General features: G+C 42.2%; 4 protein-coding genes across 7 annotated transcripts in view; all 4 read right to left on the bottom strand.

Moving 5' to 3' along the window:
* LOC146521035 (uncharacterized) overlaps positions 1-19860 on the bottom strand; it is a 235515-nt gene that overhangs the window by 204359 nt on the left and 11296 nt on the right. The gene's annotated exons all lie outside the window — the stretch shown is intronic.
* On the bottom strand, positions 2353-11504 carry LOC146521036 (zinc finger BED domain-containing protein 4-like). Its single transcript, XM_085154525.1, has 2 exons — positions 8736-11504; positions 2353-8482 (listed from the first exon to the last, which is right to left on the bottom strand). The coding sequence occupies exons 1-2, from the start codon at positions 9068-9070 to the stop codon at positions 7972-7974; spliced, it is 846 nt and encodes a 281-aa protein (XP_085010651.1). The 5' UTR covers positions 9071-11504; the 3' UTR covers positions 2353-7971.
* LOC146521030 (protein NLRC3-like) overlaps positions 11619-19860 on the bottom strand; it is a 142451-nt gene continuing 134209 nt past the window's right edge. For both annotated transcript variants that reach the window (XM_085154257.1, XM_085154256.1), the window contains 4 exons: positions 18664-18825; positions 15049-15222; positions 13643-13689; positions 11619-13467 (listed from right to left, as the gene is read on the bottom strand). In XM_085154257.1, the coding sequence (XP_085010383.1) occupies positions 12890-13467; positions 13643-13689; positions 15049-15222; positions 18664-18825 (961 nt within the window). In that variant the 3' untranslated portion in view covers positions 11619-12889. The remainder of the gene's footprint in view (positions 13468-13642; positions 13690-15048; positions 15223-18663; positions 18826-19860) is intronic.
* Positions 11619-19860, bottom strand: part of LOC146521034 (NLR family CARD domain-containing protein 3-like) — a 42743-nt gene continuing 34501 nt past the window's right edge. For all 3 annotated transcript variants that reach the window (XM_085154250.1, XM_085154247.1, XM_085154249.1), the window contains one exon: positions 11619-12790. The gene's annotated coding sequence lies outside the window, so the exon portion shown is untranslated. The remainder of the gene's footprint in view (positions 12791-19860) is intronic.

Raw genomic sequence — 19860 nt, 5'->3', positions numbered from 1 at the left:
CTTAACCTCCAGGTCACTGGTTGATAACTCTCCCACCTTAATTTCACCACTGGGTATAACCTTCTGCCAAAGAAGGTCTGGGCCTTTGAACCAGTTTGATGCTACAATTTGTTCTGCTGTGAGGCCTCTTGAGGCGTGGTCCGCCGGATTATCTTCGGAAGTTACATACCTCCATTGGGTTGAATCTGTGCTTTGTTTGATGAGTTCCACTCGGTTTGCAACAAACACACGAAATCTTCTGGCTTCATTGCTGAGGTATCCGAGTACCACCTTCGAGTCAGTCCAATACCTTTCTTCAGAAATTTCCATTGCCAATTCCTTTTTTAGCATGTCACCAGTGCGCACAGCAACAATGGCCGCTGCCAACTCAAGCCGAGGTATAGTTGTGACTGTGGTTGGTGGAACTCTTGATCTTCCCATCACCAATGAGCAGTGGACTACACCAGTTGTGCTTACTGCTCTGAGGTAAGTGCACATTCCATATCCAGATGCACTTGCATCAGAAAAATGATGAAGTTTGTAGTGCTGTGCCTCGAAGATAGAAGGAATGTAGCATCTGTGAACCTTTGCGTCTGCAAGGTTTCCCAGGTCATGCAACCAAGAGTCCCACTGAGGTCGAAGTCTGTCAGGTAAGTTGCAGAGTCCACTGTGATCCTGCAGTATAACCATGTGAAGAATAAACTTGTATAATGACAATAAAAATTATCTTCTGTTCAAAACCCTGATTATCAGAAAAGTTGGGGCATCATTGATGCTCTGAGTTTTATGAGTAAAAGGGAAATCTTTGCATCAAAGTTAGTGTTACCTCCTCTAACTTCCTCCAACATGCATCACAACATGACTGATAGAAGAAAACACAAACACAAGCATCACTTCCAGTTGGCTTAAGGGGCAGGGATAGCTCAGTAGGTAGCGTAGTGGCCCCATGAGTGGAAGGTCGGGGGTTCGATTCCCCTGAACAGCTACCCTGAGGCAAGGTACCATCCCTACACACTGCTCCCCGGGTGCCCAATGGCTGCCCACTGCTTCACTGAGTGAATGGGTTAAATGCAGAGAGGAATTTTCCCACGGGGATCAATAAAGTACACTTTCTTTCTTCTTAAGTGAACTTTCAGTTGTTTTGAAACAAATGCTGTGCGGGGATGGGATCGAGGGAATTATGTATTTGCACTGCAGTTTATATCCAACAACATCAAATAGTCAAATCAGCTCTCAAAGTGTTCATGTTAGTAACAGTTCACCTCTGTGCTGCAGATGCCCGCAAGATTTTAAAATTAATTGGACGATCTGAAGACCAGTTATTCTTTAGGGAGACAAAGATGGGATCAGGTTCAGCAGGTGTCCCATGGATCTTGTGAGAAGAAAAATGTGTTGTTCATTTGCAGCCACAGAAGCTGTTGAAGACTTTGAATACTTTTTGTGGTGGAGGTGTGGTCCATTCCTATAGTGAGGTCAGACATGAGAGGAGTTTGCAGTCAGATGGAAAGCTGGCTGGCATGTGTGGTAAATGGCCTGTATTTGTATAGCGCTTTACTAGTCCCTAAGGACCTTTACACATCCACTCATTCACCCATTCACACACATATCCACACACTGGTGAAGGCAAGCTACATTGTAGCCACAGCCACCCTGGGGCGCACTGACAGAGGCGAGGCTGCCAGACACTGGTGCCACCGGGCCCTCTGACCACCACCAGTAGGCAACGGGTGAAGTGTCTTGCACAAGGACACAACGACCGAGACTGTCCAAGCCAGGGAGCAAATAGGCAACCTTCCGATTACAAGGCGAACTCCCAACTCTTGAGCCATGATCGTCCACAACTGCACAATAAATTAAAACTGCTACACAATTATAAGAATAGTGTGTCAGTTCACTGTCCTTTAGGCCTTCCTTCATACCAAAAGAGAAACTGGTTTGTAGTCTGAGCTTGAGCAGAAGGAAACCCCAAACTAGTGTTGGCAGTGTAAATCAGTGTTTAAATCAGACACCAAACTAACATCAAAGAGTTGATGTTAGTAACATCTCACCTCTCTGCAGCAGATGCTTGCTGGGCTTTTTAATTAAATTTAATGGCTTCATCTTTAGATGCATCACTCTTTAAAGACACACAGCTGGGTGGAGGTCCATGTTGGTTCCTGTGAATAATGATGTGAGTGCTGAGCTGTGACATGGAGAAGATTCATGGACAGTTAGAGATGGTCATCTCACCTCTGAGCTTTGGTCTGGCTCTCATGTTCGCCACACAGAGTGGTTTTAGAGGGAGGGACTCCCTCTACTCTGTCCTCACACTGATCCATGATGCTTAATTCACATCCACATCAGCTTACACACACTTTCTACCTTCACCTGCAGAGGAAACACAAATCATTACATTACACACATCAACTGAAATCCTCCTTTCCATCACTGTGCTGTCCAAATATCAGCTGCTTCTTTCCTGCTTCATCTCAGTGTCAGCTGAATGCAGTCAGAAGCAGTGTGAGGCAGAGGAAGCCGCTCTACTTCAGCTGCTCTACTTCAGCTGCTCTACTTCTACTATTAGTCCACTAGATGGAGCCGTGAAGCAAACATGATACATTCACTGATACACACTGATTCACTAGCTGTATCCCAATTCAGGGTCTGCAGCGTTGAAGGCCGCATTTTAAGGGCGATTACGTCACAGCAACGCAACGAAGGCTGTCCCAATTCAAAGGCTGCTCGAAATGCGGCCCTCAAATGCGTCTTTCATTTCCCTGAATTTTAAGGATGTGGCGGTGTAGACTTCGTGGCCCAACATATCCCAGACTTCATAGCACGGCGGTGGGTGTGGATAATTTTGCCGAAAAAAAAAAACGGCTGAAGTGGGGCGGCTGAAGAGTAAACTTTAAAAGTAAGTACTGAATATGATGTCACTTATTTATGTGCAAATGTTTAATAATGAAGAACATTAAAACATTACTTTTGGCCACATGTCGGAAAAAGTTATATGACATTAGCGATTTTTGTACTTTCAGCATTTACTTGGTTTTACAGCCTTTACTTTAACTACTTTTCCATCATGTTTGCTGTCCAAATATCAGCTGCTTCTTTCCTGCTTCATCTCACTGTCAGCTGTATGCAGTCAGACAGCAGTGTCCCTGACACACAGATTCACTGTGACTGGAAGTTTCGGTCATGTTGACAGTGTGAGTTCAGGTTTTGATCTCAGAGCTTATATTGAGCCATAATGGCTCCTTTAACCTGGCTCTCCTGTGTCTGCTGTGTCGCATGCTCACCTCTTCTCCACTGTCTTAATATGCTGCTCTCTTCAGCTCCTCTCTCTCAAACTCTGGAGGGATGGGGTTAGGGTCAGCTAATATTGATAACGCCATCAGATATTTAACACGTTGTTAAAACCTTTATTGTATATATTGACTCAAACAATTATCTGAACACATTAAAAAATATCAGACTGGAGGAAACCAAAATAAATCATTTGATGCCATTGAAGGTCAAAGGCCACTGCTGGATACCAACACTGTTGCTCCAGATACAGGCTGATGTTTAATGTTCATCAATTGCCTTCTGCTGCTGTTGTTTCTGCTGGACTCTGAGCTCTTAATGACATCAGTCTGCACAGTGACAACACTTCTCTTTATACATGTATGTTTTCTTTTTTCCAAAAATTCTCTCCTTTTAAACTCATTTCTTTATTTGTTGACTTATTTGATTGACTGACTTAAAAAAAGTAAACTAGTTACCATGAGTAGATTTCTGGTTAATGATGTGCCTTCCTGCAGTCTCTAGTTTTGCATTTCAACAGTTTGCTATTTAAACCAGATGCTGCTGTTTTGGATTATACCTCACCCTTACAGTCACCCCTCAGGACCCCTGTCTCTCTATATTTTTAACGCTCAGCCACACTCAAGTCATGTTCAGTGTTGAACTTAGATCTATATTTTGTTTTCAGTGAGGCAACATGGGGAACAGAGGTATAATGCCCACAGCTCTCTGTCCTATGAGTGGATGCATAATTCACAAAGTGCTTGATCTGCAAACCTCAGCTTGAGTGTGGAGTCAGATGTGATCTCAATGAACTGGTCCATGGTGGCCATTTAGAAGTTGGTCATCTTGGATACAACTTTTGTTTTTTCAATAGGAAGAGGGCCATGGGACTTATTGATAATGTCACAAGAAAAACAATGGTGTGTTTGGTTTCAATGTAACTTTGCTGAACAGGTGACACTGGAAACGGAGCTAGTGGCGACTCAGAGGGTGACACTGGAGCCTGAACTGATGACAAAGCTAATGACTGGGCTACCAACTGAGCTACTGGCTGTATCCAATTCAGGGTCTGCAGCCTTAAAGGCCGCATTTTAAGGCTGATTACATCACAGCGACGCGACAAAGGCTGTCCCAATTCAAAGGCTGCTCGAAATGTGGCCCTAAAATGCGTCCTTCATTTCCCTTAATTTTAAGGATGTGGCGATGTAGACTTCGTGGCCTAACATATCCTAGAATGCATAGCGCGGCCGTGGGTGTGGATAATTTTGCCGAAAAAAAAAACGGCGGAAGAGGGGCGCCCGAAGAGTAAACTTTAAAAAGTAAGTACTGAATATTATGTCACTTATTTATGCTCAAATGTTTAATAACGGAGAACATTAAAACATTCCTGTTTGCCACATGTCGGCAAAGTTATGTGACATTAGTGACGTTTGTAGTAACTTGGTTTTAAAGCCTTTACTTTAAAATATACGCCGTTCAATAGTCGACCTTAATCTTACAGAAAATTTGATGATTTTATGGATATTTAAAGTAAGCACTCAGACAAATTTAGTAATGCCAACATATTAAAAGAACAATATTTGTCTCTTATATGTAACACAGTTATATGTACAGTGAAGATTTAAGGTGACAGGAAATATAAATAAATGCAGCTTGAATCTTTACTGCAGCTCAGTTTTTGAAACAGAGTCATTCACTGCTGTAATAACTAATAATGATTGAAATAATAACTTTAATATTGGCCATATTATATTTACATTACCAAAGTAAGATGACTTTAGCTTCATGAACAACATGAGCTAATTGTTATTTACTAGCTAATCTTAAAATGACTGTTCAGTACAGAAGTGAAGCCCAATAATCATGATTTCACAGTCCCGTGGTCTCAGCCTCAGATACTTATCAAATCAAAGCTCCTGTAGAAACAAACAAACAAATGAACAAAATATTTTCTCCTCCATTTCTGTCAAATAATGCTGTATGAAATGTTTCCAGCTGTTAGTGTCATGGTTGCTAGGCAACCTGGGCAATGTACCGTAGGCTAGACCGTCCCATTTCAGAAGCCTCGCACTTCCGGCCTTAGCGGTCTTTGAGTACGCGGCCCTTGTGGACCGTTAAGGCTGCGTACTTTAAGGCTGCAGACCCTGAATTGGGATACAGCCACTGACTGAGATATGGACTGTAATAAAGGTTGTAGTGATTCTGGTTGTGATTGTGGCTGAGTGGCAGACGGGGCTGAAGACTGGGCTACAGGTAACGGAGCTGAAGACTGAGCTACAGGTAGCAGGGCAGATTGTGGTGGAGGAGTAATAGGTGGGGGAGTGGTAGGCCGAGCTACAGGCTGGGCGGCTAACTGAGCTACTGGGAGCAGGGACACTGGGGACCGAACTAGCGGAGACACAGGACTGCTGGACTGATGGCAGAAACCTAGCAGGCTCTACTTTCTCCAGGGGTCCAGAGGTGGCAACTGACTCAAACTTAGCCTCTGGGGAAGCCCTGGGGGGAATCTCCGTCCCTGTGTAGCCTGACTGGACCGACAGGTCCACTAACTGTGCTGCTGCCTGAACTAAAGCCACAAGAGAAAGTGGAGGTGTGGTGGGGTGAAGATTTATTTATTTATTCACTCATTCATTCACTTAGTTTCACAGATGGTACAGCAGTAATTCATTTCCCCTACACAACCTTCCTTTTAATTAAAGTAACACTGTTTGTGAGATCTCCAATTTTCTGAACACAATACAAATAAACTTTGTAACTTAAGAGGTAGTGTTTTATTTTTTGCCCTAAACATAATAATTAATGTCTGTAATTTCACTATATCTTCTAGTTTTAATAATTTCGATTTCATAAACAAACTATTATTGTGTTTGCTATATTTAACATTATGCATAATTCGAAGCGCTCTCTTCTGTAATAAATATAATGGTTCCATATTAGTCACATATGTATTCCCCCATACTTCAACACAATAACTCAGATAGCATAAAAACAATGAAAAACATAATATTCTCATTGTCTTGCAATCTAATATATATCTTACATTACCCAGGATATAAATACGTTTAGCCACTTTTTTTAACATGTTCAATATGAGATTTCCATGTTAACTTGTCATCCACTATTACATCCAGAAAAAAGAATTCTGTCACTCTTTCAATTAATACTCCCTCTATAGATAGTATTATCTCTTCCTCCTTTAAACTGTTTCCGAATATCATAAACTTAGTTTTTTCCAAATTCAGCGAGAACTTATTTACATTAAACCATTTTTTAAAATTTCTATAAACCTTAATTTTAGCCAATTCTTTCAAGTTTTCTCCAGAACACTAAAAATTTGTATCATCTGCAAACAAAACTAAATTTAACATTTTTGACACATCACAAATGTCGTTTATATATAAATTTTGGTCCTTAAACAGAACCTTGAGGGACCCCACATTGTATTTTCATTCTATCAGACGAATTGCCTAAACACTGCACATACTGAAACCTATTATCTAAATAACTGCTTAACCAGTTCAATACTATTCCTCTCACACCATAAGTACTTAACTTAGAAATCAAGATGGAGTGTTGCAGAGTGTCAAAAGCTTTTTTTTTAAATCAATGAATACCGCTATAGTATATTTATTATTATGTGTTGCTGATGAAATGTCTTCAATAGAATTCATTAATGCTATTGCTGTTGATCTGTTCCGTCGAATCCGTGCTTTTGCCAGGAGGAGGAGGATAAGAGAGACCGGAGGGGGAGACTGCAGGTTCACATGAGAGTGTGGAGCTGCAGACTGAATCCTTTGGCTGCTAATTTTGGATTGCTGGTGTTTGCTTTAAGAAAAGTTTTGATATTACTCATGTTATCATTAACTATAGCAGGCCAATGTAGAAGTCAGTTAAATTTTATAGAGGAAAATAGTCAGAACTAAAACAATATTTATGAATTACATAGGGGAATGGTAGACTTGTCACATTCAAAATACAGTTATGCATTCACAAACACAGGTCCAAGTGACCGAGGTTTTTCACTTTAAAATAGTAAATTATCGAAAAAAAGAGTGCAACCGGTAGGGGCATGTGACAGGACGAGGTACTGCAGAAAAACGAGCAAAGTAAAGAAAGCAAACCTATTTTGGTTAGCTCTGATAAATTCAAATTAAAAATGTACTATTACACTCAGAGGATCAACATGAAATTAAAACATATGCAAATTTTGTATGAAGCACATGACTGATAACTGTTCTGTCCTAAGTTTTTGTTTCTTATAGCACCCATTGGACCACACCACGAGTGTTCACTGAAAATGGGCCAGATTCACAGCTGTACTGACTTGTGGACGCAGTTAGGGATGCACCGATACCACTTTTTTGGAAACGAGTACGAGTACTTGCATTTCAGTACTCGCCAATACCGAGTAGTTAATAAAAACATGATTTAAATTTACAGGTAACAGCTTTAGTCCTATAATTTAACAAAAACAAAACAAGGGACTGGTTTGGAATTAAGAACATTTATTTAAAATAAAAAGCATGTTGTATGCAACATATTACAGAATAAACAATTATGAAAATTTTTTTTAAATAGTGTCAGTGCAACTCAAGTATTTTCTTCAGTTTATTGTAAACTCTGCCGCTTTGAACAACACAAGGGGCATTAATAAACATCTTTGCTATTTAGTGCACAATATTTGAATAAACTAACAACATCCACAAATATAGAACTGTGGACGACTCACTTAATGGAGAGAAAAAGTGAGTGGCAGGTTTTTTTTAAGAAAAGTAGCTTTTCTGCATTATCAGCAGTCAGACTGTTTCTGTTTTCATCTATAATGTGTGACACTGAGCTAAAAAGCCCTTCACTTTCCACACTGCTACATGGGGCTGAGAGGTATTTACGGGCTATTTTAGCCAAAGTGGGGAACCTGATTTTGTTGACACCCCAGTACTTCAGAGGACTGTCTTCATGAGGGCTTGGGGCCTCTCCGAGGTATGTGTCGAGCTCAATGGCAGCACCTGCTTCCAGCGGCTGTGCTGCCTGGGGCTGCTCCTTAGCGATTTCGTCAAATACAGTGTCCAGACTGCTGCTAGTGCTGGCCTGGGCCTTGAGGAACAGTTTAGCAGGAGGTTCTGCAGCTTCTGCCCAACTCCCCTCTGCCTCAGCTCTGGACATCATCTGCAGTTCCTGCTTCAGGTGCAGCTTGGCCTCTGGAGCAGTGTTGTTGGAGAAGAAGCGATCTTTATACCTGCACAAAATTCATAAATGTATTAATATGTGGAAAAATAGGACTGATTTTAGTTTCCCCTAAACCACTGTGACAAATGCCACCCATTTGACTTTCTGGTAGTAATAAGGGAAATGTATTTCATAATATATATATTGCAAACATTTGTATTTGTGTATTTTAGTTACAAATATATAATATTTCAGATGTAAAATAACCTTGCATTTAGTACTGTAGCTATACTCATTGAATACCTATAGCACACAGACTTTACCTTGGGTCAAGTATGGTGGAGATGAAGTACAGTGGGTTGGTCTCGATGTCACTGAAGCGCTTCTTGACAGCTGCCAGTAAGGTTGCTTTCATTGTCATGACGCCGTGGTCCTCGTCTGTTTCTCTGTTTAGAAGTCTTACTAGCACAGTCACAGCTGGGATGACATCAGAGGCTAGTGCGTCGTAGCTGCTCACTTTTTTAGTTAGTTCCTCAAAGGGGGCGAGGATGGCAACAGTCGTCTCCATAAGAGCCCATTGGTGAGCGGCGAGATAGTCAGGGAGTTCGTGCTTGGACACGCCCAGCACTCGCTTTTGCTCAATGAGGGACTGGAGCATGTGATACGTGCTGTTCCAGCGCGTCTGTACGTCCTGCTGCAGTTTCTTTATTGGCTGGGTGAGCTGTCCCTGAATGTCCTCGAGGCGGGAGTAGGCTAAGGCGGAATGTTTAAAATGCCCAACTATTTTCCGTCCCACTGCTATAGCATCAGGTATGCTCCTCTGTGTAAATAAGCGTGGGTAAATTCTTTGTACTCATTGGGATTTTTGGTGCTTGAGTAAATTACTTGTGTTAATTGGGGCCTGTGATTAACCCCTTACATGCCGCTCAAACATAGACAGGTCTCAGACCGTGGTATCGGTCCCCGGTATCGGGGGACTTTTAACGAGTACGAGTACTTTAGAAAATGTGGTATCAAGGCCGATACCCGATACCAGTATCGGTATTGGTGCATCCCTATTGCCAACCATCCCTTAAAAAATGTAGCCGGGGCCTGGGGGCGGGCACTCGGGGCCTGTGATTAACCCTTTACATGCCGCTCAAACATAGACAGGTCTCAGACCGTGGTATCCGTCCCGGGTTTCGGGGAACTTTTAACGAGTACGAGTACTTTAGAAAATGTGGTATCGAGGCCGATACCAGATACCGGTATCGGTATCGGTGCTTCCCTTGACGCAGTCTATTTCATGTTTAAGGACTCTAATTGACAAATTGAAAAATAGTGTCTAAGGGAAGAATATGCAGTGCCACACTATTAGGTGCCATTAATGGTTGGGCTCAATGACAAATGAGGTGAGCTGGATTCATGGCTGAACAAAGACATAAATTCCCCTGCTGTGATCAGTGGGGGAAGGACAGTGAGGAAAACTGAGTTTCAAATGTGAAGTTCATGCTAACACACAGGTTTTGTTTTTAGGTAGTTCTGCGGATGCTCTGGGTGGAGCCAGGAGTTCAAAAGATTTAACATGATAATTAAACAGATTTCATGTTTAGCGCAGGTTTGCAGGCTCGGAGCAAATATACTCGAGAGGAGAATTGCTGAGGTTTTTTGAGAAATAATATGACTAACCTTTTTTTTTTAATTTCCTAGATGTGGTGAAGCATTTTCAGTTTGTGTGACACATAAAATGTGTCATTTTATATGTCACATATGTCATATGTCAGGCAGCCTTTAATTTAATTCAGTTCAATTCAATTCAATTCAATTCAATTCAATTTTATTTATATAGCGCCAAAAAACAACAACAGTTGCCTCAAGGCGCTTTATATTGTACAGTAGATCGTACAATAATAGATACAGAGAAAAACCCAACAATTATTTGACCCCCTATGAACAAGGCTTTTCAGTGAGTTTTTTGGACATCCTGATAATAATGAATTACAGTCGTCCAGCCTGGAAGTAATGAATGCATGAACTAGTTTTTCAGCGTCACTCTGAGACAGGATATTTCTAATTTTAGAGATGTCGCGCAAATGGAAGAAAGCAGTCTTACATATTTGTTTAATATGTGCATTGAAGGACATATCCTGGTCAAAAATGACTCCAAGGTTCCTCACAGTGTTATGCTCTCTTTCTAGACCCTGTCAGTTTAACACAACAAGTAAGAGTATAAAGCAGAAAACAGCTGATTGACTTTATTAAAATGGTTTCATTCAACAAGATGGAAATTTGGGATTTCCTTTCAAACTAAATTTGCCTGTGAACTTTTTGATTTGACAGATCAGATGAAAAGAGAAATGTATAAAAAGCTCTATAAATCTGCTCATTTTGCTGTGTAACAAATGTCTATTTATGATTCTGGAACTGTAATGATAATGTGATGATAAACATGAATCTGAGGAATGATTGGTTCTTCCTTTCTGCTGAGAATAATCAACATCATAATATGTCTGTGAAGGTTCTCAGTCATCCAGGTCATCGTAGTCAAAGGAGCTCACAAAGAAAAGCGTCTGGACTTCTTTAAGTTGCTTGAAGACGTTTCACCTCTCATCCGAGAAGCTTCTTCAGTTCTAAGGTCAAATGGTGGGGAGTCCCAGATTTGGGTGTGGTCCCAATCAGCCAGGGTTTCCGAAACCCTGGCTGATTGGGACCCACACTCACTTTCACACCTTGGCTCAGGCGATTAGAGGATCATCAGGGGGTCCTTTTGTCCCTCTTTGGGGGGATACTCCCACGGGGTTTAAATCTGGGACTCCCCACCATTTGACCTTAGAACTGAAGAAGCTTCTCGGATGAGAGGTGAAACGTCTTCAAGCAACTCAAAGAAGTCCAGACGCTTTTCTTTGCAAGCTCCTTTGACAACATCATAATAAATGCTGCTTTTCTCATTGAGATTCTAACGAGGTCTATAATAAATGGATTTGCTGAGCTCAGCATTCTCTGCTTTGATGAAAGATAAACATGAAGCTGGATTTCTTGTTGAAAATGCAAAGGAGCTGGTTGTGAACTAAGCTTCAGAGAAACACCGCATACTGATATCCAATGTGAAGCTTTGAGTGGAAAAAGACATGAAAAGGGTTCTCTTTTGGAAAGAGCCATTTAAAGATGCAATACTCAAACACAAGTTTGAACCTGTACTATTAAAACCATAAAGGGAATTGCGACAATTTAGACTTTAAATCCAAATGGAATATTTATTTAAGCAATTTTGCAGGAGCAAAGAAAACCGCTTAATCAGATGATCTCAATTATACAGTCAGATTAATTTAAAAAATTCCATAAACTTCCTACTCTACTCTATGGTGATTACAATTTCGTCTACTGGTCTGTGGATGGTTGAGAGAGTAGGGAGAGAGTCAAGTCCTGGCCAGTAATGCATTCTTCTCCCAGTCTTGCTAGCGCAAGCCCACATATGGTAGCAGTTACTCAGTTGAAAGTAATCCAAGTCTTCTCGGCTTCAAATCAACTCCACAAAAGTGAGCAGAGAAAAAGAACAATTACATTTCCAAATTTTAACTCCACAGTGATTTGGCAGTGGTTAAAATATAGATTCTAAAATATTATCTCTTATCACTGCACCAAAGTATAAGAAATAAAAACTAAATATTCTCAGACAACATTTTTTATATCCTCTTCACAGGTGAGTTTCCACTTCTCTTGACACCAGACCAGTACAGGCTTTTCTATTTGATTCAGAATCAACACTAAATCTAAAGAGCACGCTCATTTCATCACACAGATTACATTATTTGATTACTTTTTTTTTAAAACAACTATTTTAACATCATTTGCAAAATCATATGTAAATATACTCATCTGTAGACCTTTGTATTACATTTACCATAATAAGACTGGGCGTTATTCTTTATTTACTATTCGTAAACGGGGATAAGCTGAAGATTTCACTCCTCCTAAAACAAAAAAAAAATCAGTTAATTCAGTAAATACACTGAATTTAACCACAGCAGCTTAGACTGAAATCTATTTAGGAACATCTTTCCATAAACCAACATCATTGTACTGTTATTGAACAATCCGGTCACCAGAGCTATAGAAATGATGTAGTAGAGTTGCTGTGCTAAATTTAGGTGTACCTCTGAAACTCCCAAATCTCTTCTCAAAAACTGTGTTCTTATCTTCTCTGTTCAGACCTTCCTTCCTGTCCTGCTTCCAAAAATGACTCAAAAAACCACAGCATTAGAGACACTGTAAATTTCATGCTTTGAGTTAAAAAAGAGAGAAAAATAACATGTGGACCCTGGAATAATGGTAGCTTCCATTTTTAAAGGACTGAAGAGGAAGAAGTTTACAAGGAATCATTTAGAACAGTTTAAAATAACTTTTTAAGAACTGATTGAATCCATGAATCTGAAAACGTGTTACTGAGTAAAAGAGATGTATGTATGTACATGTACAGATTGAACAATCTGTTCAACAGTCAGAGTGTTTCTCTAACAGGAGGACACTCTTTACACTCAAATCTGCACAGAGTCACTGACGAACCAGACCAGACTGTAAATCCAGGATAAAGAGTTTCAGTGAATGTGGTGTTGAAGGTGTGGAGGTGGATCAGAGTGTCAGAGGAGACTCTGTAGAAGGACAGCGTGCCAGCAGGACAGTCCACATACACTGCTACTCTGTTAGAGTCAGAGGAGGATAAGGAGGTGGAGGAGATGGATGTTTTTATGTTATTGTGCCAGACACAAAGAGGAATATAATGGGAGCACCACAAACTCCAGGACTGATCATTCCATCCAAACACACAGTCAGGACTCTCTCCTTTCCTTCTGGTTCTTCTATAACTCACAGATATGCGAACATTTCCTCTCCACTCAACCTCCCAGTAACAGCAACCAGTCAGACCATTTCTGCAAAGCAGCTGAGGACAAATATCAAATCTGTCTGGATGATCAGGATATGACTGAAACTCTTCCACATATGTCACCTGGCTGTTGTTGTCAGACAGTTGGAGGTTTGTGTGTACTGTGTTTGCGTCGATTGTGAGTTTACAGGAATCTGATGGAGAGAACAAACACAATCCAGCTGTAGTTATTGATCCATCAGCTGTTCATTGATTTACACTTTGATGATGACTCCTGACATCAGAGATGTGTATGAGTGATGTGACAGTTTGAAGATGGTTGAATGTGTGCTGCTTTGTTTTCATGAATCACATTAAAAACACACTTACACTTCTTCAGACCTGGTGTCAACCATCGGACTCCAGCAGGCTCCAACCTGAAAGGAGGAGGGGGTTCAGACCAGCACAGTCTCTTTCAGCATGCACACATGGACATTACATCGCTCTCATATTTATCATTGTCTACATACTGTTAGACACTGATAAAGAAACAGTCCAACATTTTCAGAAATACACTTCAATCCATACGTGGATCAAACTGCTGATGATTTGGACTGATCCTGGATCTGTCAGTACACCACTGTATTGAATGAAATATGACTTATTCAAACTGTGAACTCATGTCTTTTCAATATAAATTCCCTGGACCCATCCCTGTATTTCCTGGATACCTGTTTGTTCCAGTGGTATGGAGTCTGGAGGAGCATGAGCATAAGTGGCTGAAGAGGAGCGAGAGTGTGGACTATTTTCCCCCGTTCCTTTCCCTGGAGCCACCTTGCATATATATTGCACTGTTGGATTGTAAATAAACTTGTGAACTCTCTTTTCCTAAATTCTGTCAGCATTGACAGATTTAATTAATGCCCTTTTCTTTTTTAACTTGTGATGCGTTTATATCCTATGGGTTACAGGGCTACTAAACCTCTTTTCATCATTTAAAGCTATTGTTTATTATTGTCACATGGGGGTGTTGTGAGGCTTCTTTCGTTTATGATGAAGATACAAGTAGTACCCAGGAAGAATAATTTTTTCCTTGCCTGTGAGATCTCCCCTCTAATGTCAGTTAAGTGTGTGTCGACGTGCAACAGGAAAATATCTTTGTATGCAGTGCTGGAAACCAATTAATGACCAAATTCTTTTTGCATATCAATCGTAATAATCATCAGCTCATGGTTTGCCAGACAGCAAATTTTTTATAAAGTCATAAAAAGAATCACTCTGAGGCTAACAAACATATCAATGGGTGCAGGAAACTGAGGATTAGGAATTTTTTGTAGCAAGTAATCCAAATTATGCCACAGTTTATAAATGACTGACCTCGTGCTGAGAACGGATCTCCTCAGGTATTCTTCTGACTGAAGTTTGGCCTGTTTTCAGCATCTGTTCCTGCTATTAAATTGCATTTGTCTCTGACCATCAAAGACCCTCAAGTTAAGATTTATTGAAGGAAAAAGAAGTTTGCGTTTATTCTTTTTATTCCAGCTTGTCTTTGCTGTGTTTACATCGTTAGATGCCAGCTAGCCAAACTTCAGTAACCCTATATACATTCCTGAAGTAAGAAAAATGAAGTTTTCTTACTTAATTTATGTCAGAAGTGATAGAGCTGTACATTTTAAGTTTTGAGAAACAAACAGGAAGTGAGTGAAGGACACAGTAAATGTTCCAGTGAAAAGGCTTTCAGTTTTCACTGGAAATGTTTCCAGCTCTTCCTCCTCTATCAGTCATTCTCCCCATACCTGAGAGTGTCCAGTCTCCAGCTTGGATCCTTTAGTCCAGCCAACAGCAGCTTCATTCCTGAGTCTCCTGGATGATTGTAGCTCAGGTCCAGCTCTCTCAGATGGGAGGGGTTGGAGCTCAGCGCTGAAGTTAGAGAAGTACAGCCTTCCTCTGTGATCAGACAGCCTGACAGCCTACAGAAATGTGCCATTAATACATTACATTAATACATTAATTTATAAATAAATCAACTATTAATACAATAACCGATATGTAAAAAAAAAAAAAAAAAAAAAAGATGCATTCTTAGATCGCAAACCTATGCCAGTGCATCTCAGGGTGGGGGGGCTTGTGAACAGCTCCTGGGTGGGCCGGGTCAGGACAACTACAAGATTAAACCTGTGGATCCAGCTGCTGTGGACCCAGCTGCTCTGGATCCAGCTCAGGCATGTGCAGAGGGGAGCACCCACCCCTTTCCAAAGTGTCCTTTTGTTGAGGCAACTTTTTTTTCAATTTGTGCCTCAGCTATCGGTCTTTTACCCAAGGTAATCTGCCATTTTTGAGGGGTTTAGATCAAAGAACAAAGACCATGACAATAACTAACTAGACAGCTCTTTCTCTTTATATTTATCCTCATCGTATCTTCGTTGACCAAGTATATTGAGATTGATTCTGGACTTTTTGAAATTATTAAATATTGGTCTTAGTCTCTGTGTATATTATTCTCTTGTGCATCTGAAATCTGTTATGGTTCTTAATTTTTGCTCTGTAATGTTAGTTGCTTTGCATCTCTCTGTCTCTCTCTTTATACTGTGTCTCTCTCGGTCCCTTTCTCTTTCTTTCTGTCTCTCTTTTCCGCCCTCTCCCACACCTCACCTATATCTCTGTGTTTGTTTACCTTTTCAGTATGTTTAGTAGTGTCTCTTAAGTTTAGGTCTCTGCGATATTCACTTGTCCTGTGTACATCGTGTTCAGTTTTGCTTCTCCTGTCTTAGTCAGATTTAGGTTGTTTATCTTTCCTGGTGTGTTCCATCTTCCTGATTTCAATGGTTTTAGCGCTCTGACTCCTTCTGTCTGTTTTCACAATCTCCATCATGCTATGTCTCCTGTAATATATCCTCCCTCCCTCTCCCTCCCGCAGGTTCACCATGTCCATTTCACACTTTGCCTCTTGAAAACATGAAAAGAAAGTTTAATTATCCATCCATCCATCCATCCATCTTCATCCGGTTTATTCGGAGCCGGGTCGCGGGGGCAGCAGCCTAAGCAGAGAAGCCCAGACCTTCCTCTCCCCAGCCACCTCCTCCAGCTTATCCGGAGGAACACCAAGGCGTTCCCAGGCCAGCCGAGAGATATAGTCTCTCCACCGTGTCCTGGGTCTGCCCCGGGCCTCCTCCCGGTGGGACATGCCCGGAACACCTCACCCAGGAGGCGCCCAGGAGGCATCCTTGTCAGATGCCCGAACCACCTCAGCTGGCTCCTTTTGATGTGGAGGAGCAGTGTCTCTACTCTGATCCCCTCCCGGATGGCCAAACTTCTCACCCTATCTCTAAGGGAGAGGCCAGCCACCCTTCGGAGGAAGCTCATTTCCGCCGCTTGTATCCGCGATCTCGTTCTTTCAGTCACTACCCACAGCTCATGGCCATAGGTGACATAGAGACGTAGATCGACTGAACGAAAACCGCATTGTTCCTCCTGTATCCAAGGTTTGACTAGCAGGCGAACTCTCCATTCCAGCACCCTGGCATAGACTTTCCCAGGGAGGCTGAGGAGTGTGATCCCCCTGTAGTTGGAACACACCCTCCAGTCCCCCTTCTTAGAGATGGGGACCACCACCCCGGTCTGCCAGTCCAGGGATACTACCCCTGATCTCCACGCAACATTGTAGAGGCGTGTCAACCAGGACAGCCCTACAACGTCCAGAGCCTTCAGGAACTCGAGGCGGACCTCATCAACACCAGGGGCTCTGCCACCAAGGAGTTGTTTAACTACCTCAGTAACCTCGCCTCCGGAAATTGGTGGGTCATTCTCCTCATCCACAGACTCTGCTTCCTCCTCGGAAGACGTGTCAGTGCAATTAAGGAGGTCCTCGAAGTATTCCTTCCCCCGCCTGACAATTTTCTCAGTCGAAGTCAGCAGCGTTCCGCCAGCACTATACACAGTGCAGGTAGAGCACCGCTTTCCCCTCCTGATATGCCTGACGGTTTGCCAGAATCTCTTTGAGGCAGTCCAAAAGTCTTTTTCAATGGCCTCTCCGAACTCCTCCCACACCCGAGTTTTTGCTTCAGCCACCACCCAAGCCGCATTCCACTTGGCCTGTCGATACCTGTCGGCTGCCTCCGGAGTCCCGCAGGCTAACCAAGCCCAATAGGACTCCTTCTTCAGCCTGGTGGCTCCCTTCACCTCTGAAGCAAACCAAATGGTAATCCCATTTGGAACCAAATGGTAATCCCATTTGGTTCAGGGATTACCACCACGGCAGGCACCAACCACCAACCACAGCAGCTTCAGCAATGGAGACGCTGAACATGGTCCATTCAGACTCAATGTCCCCAGTCTCCCTTGGAATGCTGTTGAAGCTCTGCCGGAGGTGTGTGTTGACGATCTCGCAGACTGGGACCTCTGCTAGACGTTCCCAGCACACCCTCACTACGCGTATAGGTGCGCCTGGTCTGTCCAGCGTCCTCCCCCACCACCTGATCCCACTCACCACCAGGTGGTGATCAGTTGACAGCTCAGCCCCTCTCTTTACCCGAGTGTCCAGAACATATGGTCGCAGGTCTGGTGATACGATTACAAAATCGATCATCAACCTGCGGCCTAGAGCGTCCTGCCCACTTATGGACACTCTTATGTTCGAACAAGGTGTTTGTTATGGCTAAACTGTGATTTGCACAGAAGTCCAATAACAAAACACCGCTTGGGTTCAGATCAGGGAGGCCGTTTCTCCCAATCACGCCCCTCCAGGTCTCGCTGTCGTTACCCACGTGAGCATTGAAGTCTCCCAGCAGGACAACAGAGTCTCCAGGTGGAGCACCTTCCAGCACCCCACCCAGGGACTCTAAGAAGGCTGGGTACTCTGAACTGCCACTTGGCGCATAAGCGCAGATGACAGTCAGGACCCATTCCCCGACCATAACGCTCAGGGAACAAACCCTCTCATCCAACCGGCAGCAAGCCGAGTGGATATTAAAATACCCAACCCAGCCCGCTGCCTGTCACCAGGGGCAACTCCAGACTGAGACAGAGTCCAGCCCTTCTCAAGGAGACTGGTTCCAGAGCCCAAGCCATGTGTAGAGGTGAGCCCGACTATATCTGGCCGGTACCTCTCAACCTCACACACTAATTCAGGCTCCTTCCCCACCAGAGAGGTGACATTCCATGTCCCAATTTCCAGTCTTGGCAGCCGGGGATCAGTCCGCCAGGGCCTCCCCTCCTGCCTGCCGTCCGATGTCCCATTTTCGGGCCCACCACACGCTCGCCCTCGGGCACCCTCCCCGGGCCTGGCTCCAGGGCGGGGCCCCGGTAACCCTATCCTGGGAAGGGTAAACTGTTCCCTCGATGTTTTCTTCATAAGGGTTTAATTACACGAATATAATTGATTTAATAATTTTTGGAAAAGTCTGGATCCTGACCTGAGAGCTTCCAATGTACAGTGTGGACTCTTTAATCCAACAGACAGAAGCTTAACTCCTGAATCCTGCAGGTTGTTGTTACTCAGGTCCAGCATTCTAATTGAGCTGAGAACTGAGGACAGCGCTTCACAGCTTCTCTCCAAAAGATTGCAGCCAGACAGTCTGAAAAACAAAGGTATTTAGGATCAAATGAAACCAATTTAAGTGTTCAACCCAAACAAGAAAGATAAAAAGTTTAATGTGCACCTAATGCATAACAAAATAACTTAAAATCCATATATATTACATTTCCTCATTAAAACACAGATACACCACATTATTTAAATGGAAAACAGTAAGGACTTGTTAGATTTAGCGATTCTAGTCTAGCACTCTGTCAGTGCGCCCCAGGGTGGCTGTGGCTAAAATGTAGCTTGCCATCACCAGTTTGCGAATGTGTGCGTGAATGGGTGGATGACTGGATGTGTAAAGCGCTTTGGGGTCCTTAGGGACTAATAAAGCGCTGTATAAATACAGGCCATTTACCATTTACCATTTTAGTTCAGTACCTGCAGGTACAGTCATATAGTACTGCTGATCACTTTCCCAATTTTAAAATCTGTGAGTATTGTTCCTTGATACAGTTCAAAATAATCATTTTTTTTTATAATAACATACCGAACAATGTTATAGACAATCAGCTCATCTTTTATTTAAAATAAGCTGTTTAAGTATGGCTAAGGACAGCCCTCAGTCCTTGTAAAATCAACTTGCCATGACTTATGGTTTAGAGGTTAGTAAAAACTGTAACCATACTAAAAGAAATCTGCCTTATTATTAGAAAGCTAATTTCTTCAGAGACATTTATATATATTTTAGAACATGATTTAAAAAATATGAGAGGAGGGAGTGAAAACAAACACAAATATTGCACCAGGGCATCTGTTTGGAAAACAGTACGATAATATTTTGCTTACTGAAGGATATAATTGCAGCCTGCAAACGCTCCTTTCAATGGGAGAGAAAGTAAAATGTTCTGAATTAATTGTAAAACATTTGCTCTAAAATACCAAAAAAGCAATGAGTAAAATGTAATTCAGTGGGAACTCCAATTATGGAAGCCTTCAAGGAAGACATAATTTTTATTACTCTGCTGTAATTTTCTGATACCTAGCAGCCCACTTTTGAACACACTTGGAAAACCTTCAAAACTTAAAT

The sequence above is a fragment of the Neolamprologus multifasciatus genome, chromosome 3, assembly GCF_963576455.1.
Source record: "Neolamprologus multifasciatus chromosome 3, fNeoMul1.2, whole genome shotgun sequence".
Classification (NCBI taxonomy): Eukaryota; Metazoa; Chordata; class Actinopteri; order Cichliformes; family Cichlidae; genus Neolamprologus; species Neolamprologus multifasciatus.
This window is presented reverse-complemented; position numbering and strand designations above follow the sequence as displayed.

Bases quoted from the DNA above. Each gene is read 5' to 3' on its own strand.
- LOC146521036 (XM_085154525.1), bottom strand. From the start codon at position 9,070: ATGCTCCAGTCCCTCATTGAGCAAAAGCGAGTGCTGGGCGTGTCCAAG. The intron at 8,483-8,735 runs GTAAAGTCTGTG...AATTTTGTGCAG, and splicing joins TCCACCATACTTGACCCAAG to GTATAAAGATCGCTTCTTCT.